This window comes from Argopecten irradians, chromosome 6 (genome assembly GCF_041381155.1).
Source record: "Argopecten irradians isolate NY chromosome 6, Ai_NY, whole genome shotgun sequence".
In the NCBI taxonomy this organism is placed as follows: domain Eukaryota; kingdom Metazoa; phylum Mollusca; class Bivalvia; order Pectinida; family Pectinidae; genus Argopecten; species Argopecten irradians.
The window spans coordinates 44,031,391-44,048,075 of record NC_091139.1 but is presented as its reverse complement, the minus strand read 5'-3'; the positions used below and the strand labels follow the sequence as shown (position 1 = coordinate 44,048,075).

Below are 16,685 nucleotides of genomic sequence, written 5' to 3'. Positions count from 1 at the left end.
GTTACTATAGCAGCACATCTGTTGTGCAGTGTTCTTGTTACTATAGCAGCACATCTGTTGTGTCAGTGTTCTTGTTACTATAGCAGGCACATCTGTTGTGACAGTGTTCTTGTTACTATAGCAGCACATCTGTTGTGACAGTGTTCTTGTTATATGTGTGCAGTTCACATAGCAGCACATCTGTTGTGTCAGTGTTCTTGTTACTATAGCAGGCACATCTGTTGTGTCAGTGTTCTTGTTACTATAGCAGGCACATCTGTTGTGTCAGTGTTCTTGTTACTATAGCAGGCACATCTGTTGTGACAGTGTTTTTGTTACTATAGCAGTCACATCTGTTGTGCCAGTGTTCTTGTTACTATAGCAGTCACATCTGTTGTGTCAGTGTTCTTGTTACTATAGCAGGCACATCTGTTGTGTCAGTGTTCTTGTTACTATAGCAGTCACATCTGTTGTGACAGTGTTCTTGTCACTATAGCAGGCACATCTGTTGTGACAGTGTTCTTGTTACTATAGCAGTCACATCTGTTGTGTCAGTGTTCTTGTTACTATAGCAGGCACATCTGTTGTGACAGTGTTCTTGTTACTATAGCAGTCACATCTGTTGTGACAGTGTTCTTGTTACTATAGCAGGCACATCTGTTGTGACAGTGTTCTTGTTACTGTGGCAGTCACATCTGTTGTGTCAGTATTCTTGTTACTATAGCAGGCACATATGTTGTGACAGTGTTCTTGTTATTGTGGCAGTCACATCTGTTGTGTCAGTATTCTTGTTACTATAGCAGGCACATCTGTTGTGTCAGTGTTCTTGTTACTATAGCAGGCACATCTGTTGTGACAGTGTTTTTGTTACTATAGCAGTCACATCTGTTGTGCCAGTGTTCTTGTTACTATAGCAGTCACATCTGTTGTGTCAGTGTTCTTGTTACTATAGCAGGCACATCTGTTGTGTCAGTGTTCTTGTTACTATAGCAGTCACATCTGTTGTGACAGTGTTCTTGTTACTATAGCAGGCACATCTGTTGTGACAGTGTTCTTGTTACTATAGCAGTCACATCTGTTGTGACAGTGTTCTTGTTACTATAGCAGGCACATCTGTTGTGACAGTGTTCTTGTTACTATAGCAGGCACATCTGTTGTGTCAGTGTTCTTGTCACTATAGCAGTCACATCTGTTGTGACAGTGTTCTTGTCACTATAGCAGTCACATCTGTTGTGACAGTGTTCTTGTTACTATAGCAGGCACATCTGTTGTGACAGTGTTCTTGTTACTATAACAGTCACATATGTTGTGTCAGTGTTCTTGTTACTATAGCAGGCACATTTGTTGTGTCAGTGTTCTTGTCACTATAGCAGTCACATCTGTTGTGACAGTGTCCTGGTCACTATAGCAGTCACATATGTTGTGTCAGTGTTCTTGTTACTATAACAGTCACATATGTTGTGTCAGTGTTCTTGTTACTATAGCAGGCACATTTGTTGTGTCAGTGTTCTTGTCACTATAGCAGTCACATTTGTTGTGTCAGTGTTCTTGTCACTATAGCAGTCACATCTGTTGTGACATTATTCCTGTGAACAGCTGTAAAGTTACCAACAGAAACATGTTACAAATAAACTCAATAGTGAAAGACTTTATTAATTTGGAAAGATAAATTTCAAAAATTAAAAGTGATTACAGCAATAACGATTAATGGTTGTCAAGTATGAAAAACTTTTAAAAATCAATGTAAGGTATGAAAAATCAATATGAGATAAGATATTGCACATATTACACAACGGTGGTGGATTTTGATTTAATTCAGACTGCCATTGGTCCGCCATTGGTCCCCCATTCTGGTTACTTTGAGGACATGATCACATCATACTTCCTCTGATCAGCCACCATCTCCAGAAACACCCGGAACTTCTTCTCGTGGTAACTACAATGTACAACACACTCTATAAGGGGAGGTAACAATGCATCATACCTCATAGACCTCATAATGGTCTATAGAAAAAATTAAAGATTCAACATGACTTACATTTACAGGTAGGTTTACATGTTGTACAGTATAGTTGTTTATTGTTGCAATTTTGCGATGAATTGTTATGATAGCGGAATTTGATCCTAAAAATATTGGGAAATGATGGAGTGATATCACCGTGAAATTAAGCCAGACTGCAAAAATGTATAACCGCTAATTAAAACCGAATGTTGACCCACATAAACAACTGACTATACAGCATGTAGGTGGCATTACCCATCCTCCATACTTCAGGGGTTCCAATCTCTCTACACATCTGGATTATCTCATGGTAAAAATGAAGGCAGCTCAGGGGGAAACAATCTGAACCAATCACAGGCCTGCAAAAATTTCCTTTGAAGACTACAGAAAGAGCGACACCAACTTCAAAGCCACTTAGTCAACCACAGTGTATCTTTATATGGCTCTTTTGATGTGCACCAAAGGACTAAATTACCTGTTCTGAAATATTCCAGGAGTGTAGAGATCGTAAGTGATCAGAACCGCCTGGAGTATCCAGGATGGGCATTACCAAGCTGTAGAATTGTGATATTTCCCTTCTGTACCTGGCTTTCCTGTATCATTCAATCCTGCAACATCCTTAATTTACTAAATGCTATTAGGACAAACTATACTATTTACTCACCTTTTATCTGCTGTAGAGGGTAAAACAATAGTACCACTTCCACCCATCGTCTCCATGGCAACCTAGAGGAAGTCAAGGAGTACATGACATCATTTCTGATCAAACCAAAATTCTTTCTTATTTTTCTCATTTTTAAATCTTTCTTATTTTTCTTTAGAGTCAATCTGATTGCAAATTGAAGAATTAGTCTACCTGGTAGTTTTTGTGTTTCTATTATTGGACAACTAATTTCACAGTTCACCTGTTTCTGTTCATAACCAGTTATTTTTGTGGGGGATATTTTTAGACACCAAGTTTGCAAGATTAAGATTTATGAAAGAACAAAGATACAAAAAAGGTCACTATCTTAAAATACAGTTTAATATTTTGTTGTTCAAATGTACACCATGATATTTTGTTTATATATTTGGAAATGATAAGTTATCTCCCCTTAGTCATTTATCTCCCATTTTTTCACATTTAGACACCTTCCTATATTGCACAACAAAAATAACTCTATACAGTACAGTATTTAGATAATCTGTAAGAAACAACCAAGTTTTCTAATTCAAAACTTACATTGCAACCAAAGACTAATACTGACAATACTAATGCATTTGGCTGGTAATTTCTAGTTAAAACATGTGTATTATACTGTACCTCTAACGAGGGGAAATCATTGGAGGCACATGCTCCTAGCATGGCCGCTCCTACTAGTACAGACTCTTCTTCATCAGGTAAAATCAGGGGTAAACCTGAAATAATCAATATCCTAATTAAGAATTATCTGAAATATAAATACTGTATACACTGTAGTTGTTAAATTTTGTGTGTGTAAAATTTCGTGGTTTATAGTTTTATTCTTGTGAATTATCTTTATAGACTTTGAAAGTGTCATTCTTACTACAGGCTATAATACGTAAAACCATGATTTTGATATATTTCGGCAGGTGTAAAATTTCGCGAATTTGGATGGATCCGCAAATTTAGCGAAATGAAAACCCCGGCGAATATTAGCAATTATACAACTATACTATACTATGGTGACATCTACATCAAGTTACCTGTGACATCTAAATCAAGTTACCTGTGACATCTACATCAAGTTACCTGTGACATCTACATCAAGTTACCTGTGACATCCACATGTGTTTTGAGGTAGACAGAGTTTTTACGAAGCCCTCCACACATATACATCACACTAACATCCAGTCCCTTCCCCCGCATCTCCTGGATAATGTGCTTGGTTCCATACTGTCAATATAGAAGTGACAATTACATCTATATACCTGGTACGTATGTACAGGTAAAGTATTATATTTTGCATTCAAACTGAACAAAAAAATAAGCAAAAATAAACATGACAAGCTTAATTTTAATGAAAACTGTATTTCTCTCTCTCCCATTTTGAACAGTTTCATAGGGAGATGAGCTGTACAAAGATATTAACTTGGGGTATACAAGTTAAAAACAAGACATTTTTCTGACTTTTAACACCAAATGGACCTAGTAACATTACACTACAAATCATATATAGGTTATTCAACCGTACTGCAGATTTCGTCATGATAATAAACTTTATCTAATGAGGCTTATCTATCACTTGGTGCTCCATATAACTAAACACTTTAAAAGTCCTAATTTAGAATCAAAAATAAGGAAGATTTAATATAACACTTATTTGGCATTATATTTGGATCTTGAGGTCAAGGTCACAGTGTCCTAATGGTAAATGAGTTTTAAGCAATGCAAGTATACTAAACTGCAAATTTCGACAGATATCTTAATCTTAAATGACACCTTCACAATCATTTTCTATGTATGAATACATTTCATAGTGCGACCGCACTAATTTGCAGAACGCTAAATGTGCAGAAAACATATATACCAGTATGAGATGGTGTACAATATACTTACTGCAATGTCCGGTACATGTATATGTACACCAGTATGTGATGGTGTCCAATACACTTACTGTATATATACCAGTATATGATGGTGTACAATATACTTACTGTATATATACCAGTATATGATGGTGTACAATATACTTACTGTATATATACCAGTATATGATGGTGTACAATTTACTTACTGTATATATACCAGTATATGATGGTGTACAATATACTTACTGTATATATACCAGTATATGATGGTGTACAATATACTTAATGTATATATACCAGTATGTGATGGTGTACAATATACTTACTGTATATATACCAGTATATGATGGTGTACAATATACTTACTGTATATATACCAGTATGTGCTGGTGTACAATATACTTACTGTATATATACCAGTACATGATGATGTACAATATACTTACTGTATATATACCAGTATGTGATGGTGTACAATATACTTACTGTATATATACCAGTATATGATGGTGTACAATATACTTACTGTATATATACCAGTACATGATGGTGTACAATATACTTACTGTATATGTGATGGTGTACAATATACTTACTGTATATATACCAGTATGTGATGGTGTACAATATACTTACTGTATTTATACCAATATGTGATGGTGTACAATATACTTACTGTATATATACCAGTATGTGATGGTGTACAATATACTTACTGTATTTATACCAATATGTGATGGTGTACAATATACTTACTGTATATATACCAGTATGAGATGGTGTACAATATACTTACTGTATATGTGACGGTGTACAATATACTTACTGTATATGTGACGGTGTACAATATACTTACTGCATATATACCAGTATGTGACGGTGTACAATATACTTACTGTATATATACCAGTATATGATGGTGTACAATATACTTACTGTATATATACCAGTATGTGACGGTGTACAATATACTTACTGTATATATACCAGTATATGATGGTGTACAATATACTTACTGTATATATACCAGTATGTGATGGTGTACAATATACTTACTGTATATATACCAGTATATGATGGTGTACAATATACTTACTGTATATATACCAGTATGTGATGGTGTACAATATACTTACTGTATATATACCAGTATATGATGGTGTACAATATACTTACTGTATATATACCAGTATGTGATGGTGTACAATATACTTACTGTATATATACCAGTATGTGATGGTGTACAATATACTTACTGTATATATACCAGTATATGATGGTGTACAATATACTTACTGTATATATACCAGTATGTGATGGTGTACAATATACTTACTGTATATATACCAGTATATGATGGTGTACAATATACTTACTGTATATGTGATGGTGTACAATATACTTACTGTATATATACCAGTATATGATGGTGTACAATATACTTACTGTATATATACCAGTATATGATGATGTACAATATACTTACTGTATATATACCAGTATGTGATGGTGTACAATTTACTTACTGTATATATACCAGTATGTGATGGTGTACAATATACTTACTGCAATGGCCTGTATGGTGGCTAGATACTTAAGTGCAAGGTCATTCATATCACAGTTCAAGGTCAACCCACAAATCTGAAATGTAGACATGTTTGATTTTACATAAAGTGAAGTATAACTGAAAAAGACAAGGAAAAAAGGTACTAACATACTATACAACAAGATTCCCAGAAATTGTATATTATCCCAACCCCTTAAAGATTGGAGGATGTTATCAAAGAGGTAAGCATGTAGTGAAATTCATCAAAACGTCAGTTTATCAATATGACAATTAAGAAGACAGTCTAGCAGAAATAAGCATTTCAAATCTTCACTGTTATCTCCAGAACTGATAAATATCAGAATACCAATAGAACAGTACCATGCCCTTCAATGTCGGATCTGCCAAAGGTGATCGGTTACCATGGAAGTCCGGCCATATATGTAAATCTTCTGTTAACTCACACACCGAAGGTAGATTTCTCTGCTTGGCTTGCTTCTCCAGGACCTCGTTAATTATATCATGTTCATGAATATTTCTGGAAATGGAAAGATGTTTCACTTTGAAAAATGTCCTTATTTTTTCTTCCTCTTGGTCCTTTCTTCTTGCACTGTAATTAGCACCCTTTTCCTTTGGGTAATTAATTAACATCCCTTTCCCTTATTCAGGGTTAGTAGTAGTCTTCCCTTGATTTACAGAAATACATGTACATACCCTTTCTCCATATTCAGGGTAATTAGCATCATTCCATTATACAGGCTAATTACACTTCTTCTCCATATTCAGAGTAAGTGGCACCCATTACCCCTGCTCAGTTAAATTATTAGTACTATCATTAAACCAATTTTTATTCATGTGCAATTTACTTTCACGATCGACTAAAATTCGTGAAAGTTATCTCCAAAAATCATTATCGATATGACTAATTAATATGATCTGAACTGTAGGTTACTTTAATACTTAGTTCTTGTATCATTTTTCGCTCGTATTTTATAAATGTTGTATGCTTTTGATTCAACCACACTTACACTAACATGTTTATCCAAAGAAATCTCAATGCATACCAATCGTTGCCAATGCTGCATGTTTTAATTATTGTTTATTTGTGTGTGATTCTATTCAGTTGTACGTGCTTGTATTGGGATTAACACTTGTACGTACATACAAATAGGCTAGTAAACGGCTATAGTCCATTTCAAAAAGCTGGTCTGTAACTCCTCTCTGTCAGGCAAAGTGCTGAAGTTTTCAGAGAAGTATCAAATGAAAGTAGAACTATAGCCTGTTCCACAAAAGTTAATCTCCACAAAGTTGTTTTGAAATGGAATTTGCAAAATTTAATAGCTGCCAATAAAAGTTGGTTTACAGTAACCTATCCAATTACCCATAGTTAGTATTCTTATTAGGGAACAGACATATCAGATATTGTATTCTGCAGACATTGATCCTTGTGAAGGTGTTATGGTATTAATTTATAGCCCTACCTTTCCTGTGCGGCTGTCTTCACTTCTTGATAAGCTGGGTGACTTTGTACAATAAAGTCAATCTGATGGTGCAAAAACAGATACAGGAAATTGTTCAGGAAAGTTTATAATGTTAATGATATCAATGACAATATTGTATCTGTTAGAGAGTTTCACAAAGAAGTAGAAGGGGTTGTATATATTTCTGGAACTTGGATGTAAGAAAATGCTGCTAAGCAGGGTGATGAAACAAGATGATCCTTATTGGTAACAAGAGATCCCAGAGGGATGGCGCCCACCAAAGAATTATCTATATCTGACAAAGGAAAGATGGATCTTTTCTCTACTTTTTAAACTTTTTCAAACATACTACATATAAAATTTGAGACAGATCGCTTCAGTACCTTTTGAGAATTAGCGGTAACAAACTTCAACTATCAAAATCCAAGATGACTCCTTGGCGGCCATCTTGTTGATCAATCGGTCCCAAATCACAATATGCACAACTAGGGCCCTAGGGGAACCTACATGTGAAATTTGAGAAAGATCCATTCAATACTTTCTGAGAAATAGCGATAACAAAATTTGAATATAAAAATCCAAGATGGCTGCCTGGCAGCAATTTTGTTGACCGATCGGTCCCAAAATGCTTTATGCACAACTAGGGCCCTAGGGGAACCTACATATGAATTTTGAGACAGATCCCTTCAGTGCTTTCTGAGAAATAGCGATAACAAACTTTGAATAACAAAATCCAAGATGGCTGCCTGGCGGCCATCTTGTTTTTCTGATCAGCCTCAAAATCTGTATGGCACAACTAGGGACCAAGGGTACCCTCCATGTGAAGTTTGAACAAAATCCCTTCAGTAGTTCTCAAGAAATATCGATAACAAGTTTCAACTGCCAAAATCAAAGATGGCTGCCTGGCGGCCATCTTGTTTGCCACAAATATGGACCAAGGGGACCCTCCATGTGAAGTTTGAACAAAATCCCTGCAGCAGTTTTTAAGAAATAGTGATAACAAGCATTGTTTACGGACGGACGACGGACGGTGGACGACGGACGGTGGACGACGGACGATGGACGACGGACGACGGACGGTGGACGACGGACCACGGACGCAGGGCGATTTGAATAGCCCACCATCTGATGATGGTTGGCTAAAAATGGTGTTAATATATCCAGTATATCCAGTATAATTTTTTATGAAATAGAAAAATACAATTTCCCGTCAAATGTATATTAAAGAAATCCTAAAACGTCTTCCCAGCTGTCTATGTCCCTGGTTACATTTCTACGTATAGCCTTGCTTTCAAAGAATTCATTTATAGAACTGTGCAAAATTTAAAGGGAGTTTTCCATTATTCCAATGGTCAAAACTGGCCAACGTAAGCAGAACTTGACCGTCGTTTCGATATGTAAGGACTTTTGGAAGGCAAATTAACGCATTTAGACTGGTTTCCTTTCCCGACTATTCACTTTAATACCATAACTCTTTTTATTAGTTCAGTGACAGTGTAGAATTTGAGTTGTCTCCCTTTACACATCCTCACCAGCTTGCCAGTAGTGCTCTGACCTCCCTCTGTTGTCCACAAGCCTGGTAATATGGAGGAATAAAATGGCCCCCACACACCTGGCACAAACACCTCCATCTTACTCACCTGAAACAGACCAAAATAATCAGTACCTGTAAGATGTTTGCCTCAAGTTACATAAAGAGGTTACTTAAGTTTTTGCTTCAGTTCAGAGAATCTGGGGCCTTGATGGGACAGGATGGGATGGCTTGGACAGACATTTTCCAGGTGAAAAATTAATACACCACCCACCAACAAATCTCAAACACATTTCATGGACAAAAAACATTACAACATGATATACATGTAGGTTGGAGATAAAGCGGACTCTTTTTGATAAAACTTACGATCATGTGACATGTGGATGTCCCACACACCAGCACCAGCCTACTTGTGATGTCTGGGAGGTTATAGTTGACCTCTGACCTCGGTATACAGCCCATACAACCTACAACATGACATCAACTATTGTATGTATACTGACACAGGCTACTACAACACTACATCAATCATTGTACGTATATTGCATGAAACTGGCTACTGGTGATATTTAGAAGTCTCTGCTTGACCTCTGATCTTTGGATAACAATTACATATTTTCTGTCAGTATAATGGATTTTTAAGTAGTGTAAAAAGTAATTTTCAGGCATGGTTTCCATGGCAGCTAATGACTACCTAATCAATAACACAAATTAAAGGTATAAAGGACAGATTTCATAGTAAGCTTTTATCCTCAGTGATAACGTACAGGCATCCCACTACACAACAAACACTATTGAAGTAGATACCTGATAAGAAACAGATAATCAAGGAAAGCAGAAGGGTTAAAGCATTCAAGTCAAACATTAGTTTAAACCGTTTAAGTCAATGATAGTTTGAACAACAAGTTTTAAAAGGGATTGCGACGCTTCATATTTACCAAGTGCTCCAGCATAGGCATCTATCATAGAGGCCCCGACAGCAATTCCTGGGGCTAGCCCCATCTCCTCTGCTGCATCCTGGGAAAGGCCATCTCCACATGGAGATCCTGGAGGCTTCCCCTCCGTACCTAATGATGAGTTCAGAATATTCAATGACATGGAATATTGGTTGTGTGGTAACTTTTGTAGCTTTTGAGATTGCAACGTGACAAACATGACAGATATAATTCTCATGTATTTTCTGACATTAAAATCTAAGAGAGTCACAGATAGTAAACTCCGATTAGGAATTGTTCAATGAATTAAAGGTAACAGAAAAGTATAAGACTGACCAGGAAGCAACTGATTATGTGTCAACTTGAAAATATTTATGCAATACATTTGAACTATATGTTACAATATCAAAACTTATTACCAATCTTAGTGTTGTCACTGTCCATCAGATCCTGGAGAGAGATTTGTGAAAAGTAATCTTCACTCCATCCCTGGTTACCATGGTGACCTGCCTGATAGTTCCATTTACAGACGAGGGAACAGAGAGATCTACAAATAGCAAGGTATCTAAATAAAAGACATTTTTGATTTATAACAAGTTTGATTTAATCAGTTTTCCTTTCAAAAGTAAATTATTTTCAGTGCATTATGGCTTTAAAAATAATTTACAGTCAAGAGTATGGGTAAGTCAGCACAAGATTCAAGTAAGTGCATGGTTAACAAATTTCATTGGTGGGCATAGTACCACTATTTATAACATTTTGATGAATGTCATCAGATGGAAACAAAGCATTCAAACAAATACAAAAAGTCTAGCCTTTAAAAGAATGTATTCATCTTACCTGGATGAACTTCCTGTAGCTTTCCATGTGAGAAAGTCAGGTAGATCAAAAAGGAGGCCAGCCTTGCTCCAACAGGTGTTGTGTAGTTTCTGGATGAAAATTAATTATAAAAGTTCAGCTAATATAAAACAAGATAATTTGTAACCGGTTATGACATAAAGATATTTTTGGGGGCTAAACTGATTTTAAGACCATTATACGTGTTTCTTCAGCATCATCACATAATAAGATTTAATTTGTGAAAGGTGCCGTCATATAAAGTTCCCTCACTCCACAGAGCTTAATTTGACAAGAGTGACCTCCCCTGAATGCTGATGTGACATTTTACCGGTAAATAAATTTTATTTTGCAGAAGAAAAATACCTTTTGAAAAGTCACATCATTTAAAGTCATATATTAGGCACAGCAATGCCTATAATTGTATTAGATTTGTGTTCTCAACCTTATATGTTCCTTTTTTTGGGTTCAATTTTGACCAATTGCATGCCGTTGGCAGCTATCTTGGTTCCTAGTCTGCAAAAGTTGCCCAAAAAATGACCTCTAAATAGTTTTATGTCACTAGTAACAATATGATCTTTAACTTTAAAATACAACAAAAATGAACTTAGACCTTAAACGGATAACTTCTGACCAGTGAATGATGGGAGATAACTCTTACAGGTTTTAGAAATTTTGAAACAGTCACAAAATTTATTTTTATAATCATAATTATGGTATTTTCACTTTAAAAACTTATTTAAACTACATATTGAAACCAATTGCAGGCAAATCGGACCAGTAAGTAAATTTCTATAAGCAGTTCAATTTTGAACAATGAAAGGCTGTGGCGGCCATCTTAGATGCTGGTCGGAAAAAATGTAACCACTCGACACATCTGTAGGTCACCAGAAATGACCTCACAAAATTTCATGGCGATCCAACTTATAATTTTCGAGAAGTCGCAGTAGAAACAGAGCAAACACAATAAGTTCCCCACCCCGTTAGGGGAACTTAATTACATATTACATGTAGTTATAATTACCTCTTTCAGCCAGAGGAGTTTCGGGGCCTGCATCTCTAGAGAGATAGTACCCCCTACGTATTTTAAGACTTCATGGTTTGTGGCGTTGATACGCTTCGCTTGGTCCTCCGCACGATGGTCCATCCACATCACGATATCCTGCTCTTCTGAACCTGCAGGTATTTAGTAATTTATAATCATGAAAGATGAGTTTTCATTGTATGTCAGTGGGTTTGGGTTTTATTAGTTTAACATCCTATTCACAGCCAAGGGGGTCATATAAGAATTTGCCAGGTTTGTTGGTGGAGAAAAGCCAGAGTACCTGGAGAAAAACCACCGACCAGCAGTCAGTGCCTGGCAGCTGCTCCACATGGAATTAAAACCTGCGACCCAGAGGTGGAGGGCTTGTGGTAATATGTTGAGACACCTTAACAACTCGGCCACCGCGCCCCCATTTGTAGGTCAGAGCTCAGAATATAGGGCAGGAAGATTTTCTTTTGGTACACATAAATGACAAACTAATACAATGCAATACGGGGGTTTTGAGATCCCAAAACGATGTGGGTAAAGTACAATTTGCCGTATTTTAGTTCTGGTGATTATGATGTCATCATTTGATGTGAGTTGTGTGATGTCATAATCAACGGAATGTGGGACTAATCGACTGTAAATTGTACTTTACCCACATCGTTTTGGGATCTCAAAACCCCCATATTGATTGCGTTATATTTCACTAAACTAAATGTAACAAAGTACAATCAACCTCAAGGGTTTCCAATGATGCAGCAACTACACTAGCCAGAGATACTCTGGCCCTGACACCAGACTTAGACATTTTGTATCTCGTGCTACAACTACACATGCACTAGACTGGTCAACAGACCCTCATTAAGTTTTGTTTAAAATTTCTCAGCTGAATTCTACAAGTGCATTATCTTTCTAAAGCTAGAAACTTCAACTTAGGATCCAATATTTTGTAGAGATCAAAACCATAATTTACCAAAGTTACAGTGTGGTATTGACAATTGTATTATTCTGGAACACTTAATTTGATAGATATGTTCAGTCTCTATAGGTATGTTTCAAAAGCAAGGGAGATAATCTTGTTGATATTGAAACTCAGCTGAAAGATAATTAACATGACATAGGGTCAAATTATTACCAATTTGAAGAATCTGGTCACTGATAATTGACCCAGTCCAATTCCACTACACTGCTGTCTAGATGATTTAAAGCAACACTATATTTTTACCTGAGTGATTGACCGATACTGGAGCTCCACCTCTATCTAACACGACCAGGGAACATGTGGCATCAAATCCAATACCCCGGATATCCTCCTTGTTAACTCCCGACTTAGACACTGCCGTCTGAGGAATAACAGTTCAAATTTTATTATGAAAAGCGTTTTTCTATAGTAATCTTATTTCTTATGCATTTAAGCAGCTTACAAATTCATATAAAAAAAGGTTGATGAAAATCATGAAAAATTATATTCAAAAAGATATGGTCAATGTTTTTATAGGGTAGATAACTCCTTTAAATAAGTTATAATTGAGAATCAGTCATACAAGGGAGATAACACATTGACAGCTGACCACACATCTCTGGACAACTGTGAGTTACCTACCTGTATAGTGTCCACTACATCTGACCACACATCTCTGGACGACTGTGAGTTACCTACCTGTATAGTGTCCACTACAGCTGACCACACGCCTCTTGACGACCGTGAGTTACCTACCTGTATAGTGTCCACTACAGCTGACCACACTTATCTGGACGACTGTGAGTTACCTACCTGTATAGTGTCCACTACATCTGACCACACATCTCTGGACGACTGTGAGTTACCTAACTGTATAGTGTCCACTACAGCTGACCATACATCTCTGGACGACTCTGAGTTACCTACCTGTATAGTGTCCACTACAGCTGACCACACGTCTCTGGATGACTGTTCATAGTGACCTGTCTGTGGTGACCAGATCTGGATCGGTTTAGTTGCCACACTGACTACTTGACCTTTTATGCTGACCACAGCTGACCGGACACTCCCGGTACCCACATCTACACCCAGGTAATAAGGCATCTTCAGCAGCAGTGATAGGGATTCACCATTCGCCTGGGATTTGAAGTAAATCTACAGACAAGTGATAAAGTGATGCATACAAGAAAGTAGCCCGAGATACTCTGGCCCTAACACCAGAATTTGACATTATGACAGATAGATGTCTGGTTTAGGGCCAGAGCGCAGTAGTACTCGAAAACATGGAATAAGCCGACACCGTTTGGATTCGGGCCAGGTCATCTCCGATTCAGACTACTTACAAAATATTACCACCGAGAATCGCCACTTACCTTGGTCTTTTCAACAAATGAATAATTTATCTACTCATAGCCATCCATTTCATCACCCATGCAATTTCGAATGTATCAACACAGTAGTTTCTTTTCCGCAACTTCAAATTCCCCTCATCATCGTCGCCATTTTCTAGTAGTATGAAAATCACCTTTAATCTCGACGGATTGCTATATTTGGGTAGATATAATATTCATTTGTTGAATAGACTAAGGTTAGTGGTGCTTTTCAGTGGTCAGTCTGAATCGGAGATGACCTGGCCTGATACCAATAGGTGTCGGCTTATTCCATGTTTTCGAGTACTACTGCGTTCTGGCCCTAAACCAGACATCTATCTGTCATAACGTCTAAGTCTGGTGTCAGGGCCAGAGTATCTCGGGCTAACAAGAAAGGGACTGTATTTGATCTACCTGGTAGTCTTAAAGTTTCTATCTGGCCCACTAAATTGTCTGTTGAGTTAGGTTAGTATTTAGCAGATCACATATATAGTACATAAAGTGAGTAACTTTTGGACTTTAACTATTATATAAAATCACAGTGAATAATATTTGATGTACCCTAAGACAAAATTATAATGCCTTATAATGAAGCAGTTACAAAGATGTACCCAATGCATAAAAGAGTGTAGTGAAGTTAAATGCTCAGATCAGACTTTTAAAGCTAGATAAACACAAATTTTGCAATCATGGTTTGTAGGCCTATATTTTATATGCAACACTAACAGATACATAGTTTATGATCCAGGTAAGTAACCAAAGGCATTTGCATCTAATTTGTGTTGTAAGAAAATAAATTCAGGCATTCATAATATTGGAGTATGAAGGGGTATCTATTTCATATAAATGGATCCAGATACACCTGTTTGATAATGCACCCTCGGAAACACAGTTTCTAAAATTCACAACGCTACGTAGGCTGGGTAACCGACGATGGTACTATTAACCCATATTGTTTGTTGTAACGTGTCCCTGTGACATTTTGGAATCAGTAAATCGCATTTTTGAAGTTGTTTTATAATAAGAAACCAATATCATTTCGTGCATATGTACTGTAAGTATCCCGTGATCCTATCGATGTAACTTGTCAACACAAATAAACAGAATAAACACACGATAGAATCTCCTATACCTGTACCTGCTTGGCCTAGGCTGCCATCTTTCGATAATGGTCACAAATGGAAGAAGCTGATGAGTTCCGAAACACAAGATAAGTCTAGAAATGTTCCGAATTATATAAATCTTAGGAGTTCGAAAACTCGGGAGGGGCATACATTTTCTAAAATATTTTTAGTCATTTATTTTTATCAATGAAAATAGTTTCTGATTACAAGTAAGTGTATTTTTCCAGAATAAATATTTGGTAGTCTCAAGATGATTAGATTTTTGAAATTATTTTTTGTACATGTATACTGTGCATTTACAAATATAAAATAACACAATTTAACAAAGCATGACAATTTATTGACTTGTGTCCTATCGGGGCCTCGAACTCACGATCTACGGCACCAAATCGCCTAGCCAAACATACCTGCGCCTTCTACCACTGCGCCACATCCATGTCCCCAAAACAGGACGTTTCTATGTCGAAGTAATAGTTGGTTCGATATGCTGACATGATCACTGTGAATATTGTCAAATTAAATCTTTAGATTAACAACACATAATGCATATGATGCATTGTGTTTAGTAAAAATTAAATATCAAAGAAACACAATTAAACAAAGCATGACATCGCATTATTAACTGTCTGAAAAGTGAAAATACAGTAAATGTGGATACTTCTTATGTCACACAGTAATTGTTGGTCAAGGTCAATTAATTAATTTTCTGTTATTTGATTGTAATGATTCTTTAATGATGATATGGTTTTATTTTAGATAGAGTAGAGTGGTTTATCTGACACCATAACATATATATATATATATTTACATATAACCTATTTGTTTCGATATCTGGATGACTTTTAGTAATACTCACCGTTGTTGACGCCATACCATTAGTCTACAACTACTTATGACGCATCATCTTCCTTGACTGGTTGCATTGTACCTGATAACAGCAATATGGCTATTCTGTTGATTCCTGTTTTGTAGCATGCAGGGTTTCATTTTAAGGGAGTTAATACTAGTATCACCGTGGTGTACATTTGAATGTTTGAATTAAGCATACCTATTTGAGCCAAAAACACCAAACTAAGCTGATGCAGTTATTCTAATGACAATCTAAAAATCTGCACTTAAAATGTATTTTGACCTTTAAACCCAATGTAACAATACAGTTTATATATAACACATCATGTAAATTTTGGTTATATCTGTAACAGTTTGTGAAATACTTCTCAGTCGAAAAAAATATAACCTGAACAAGAGGCCCAGAGGGCCTGTATCACTCACCTGGTTTTTTTTTTAGAAATTATCACAAAGACTCTTACATCATTTGTACAATTTTGAATCCCTACTCCTATAGGGATGCTAC

The 16,685-nt window shown here is 36.4% G+C and overlaps 1 protein-coding gene across 6 annotated transcripts; it reads right to left on the bottom strand.

The window, feature by feature from the left end:
• Positions 1-1,611: 1,611 nt before the first annotated feature.
• Positions 1,612-15,407, bottom strand: LOC138326005 (FGGY carbohydrate kinase domain-containing protein-like). Of its 6 annotated transcripts, none has more exons than XM_069272080.1 (16): positions 15,346-15,407; positions 13,765-13,992; positions 13,102-13,219; positions 11,871-12,022; positions 10,850-10,938; positions 10,429-10,556; positions 10,013-10,141; positions 9,441-9,541; positions 9,073-9,180; positions 7,541-7,602; positions 6,441-6,597; positions 6,080-6,154; positions 3,758-3,878; positions 3,285-3,379; positions 2,646-2,707; positions 1,612-1,915 (listed from the first exon to the last, which is right to left on the bottom strand). In XM_069272080.1, the coding sequence occupies exons 2-16, from the start codon at positions 13,939-13,941 to the stop codon at positions 1,834-1,836; spliced, it is 1,656 nt and encodes a 551-aa protein (XP_069128181.1). In that variant the 5' UTR covers positions 13,942-13,992; positions 15,346-15,407; the 3' UTR covers positions 1,612-1,833. The 6 variants fall into 6 exon arrangements, with proteins under 6 accessions (XP_069128181.1, XP_069128182.1, XP_069128183.1 ...); XM_069272081.1 differs by having other exon boundaries at positions 13,765-13,974; positions 15,346-15,398; XM_069272082.1 differs by having other exon boundaries at positions 13,765-13,974; positions 15,340-15,379.
• Between the last annotated feature and the right edge of the window lie 1,278 nt (positions 15,408-16,685).

Excerpts from the sequence above, each read along its gene's own strand:
- LOC138326005 (XM_069272080.1), bottom strand. The coding sequence starts at position 13,941 with ATGCCTTATTACCTGGGTGTAGATGTGGGTACCGGGAGTGTCCGGTCA. Across the intron at positions 13,220-13,764 it reads CTGTAGTGGACACTATACAG|ACGGCAGTGTCTAAGTCGGG; the intron begins GTAGGTAACTCA and ends GTTATTCCTCAG. Across the intron at positions 7,603-9,072 it reads AGAGCACTACTGGCAAGCTG|ATTGACTTTATTGTACAAAG; the intron begins GTGAGGATGTGT and ends TTGCACCATCAG.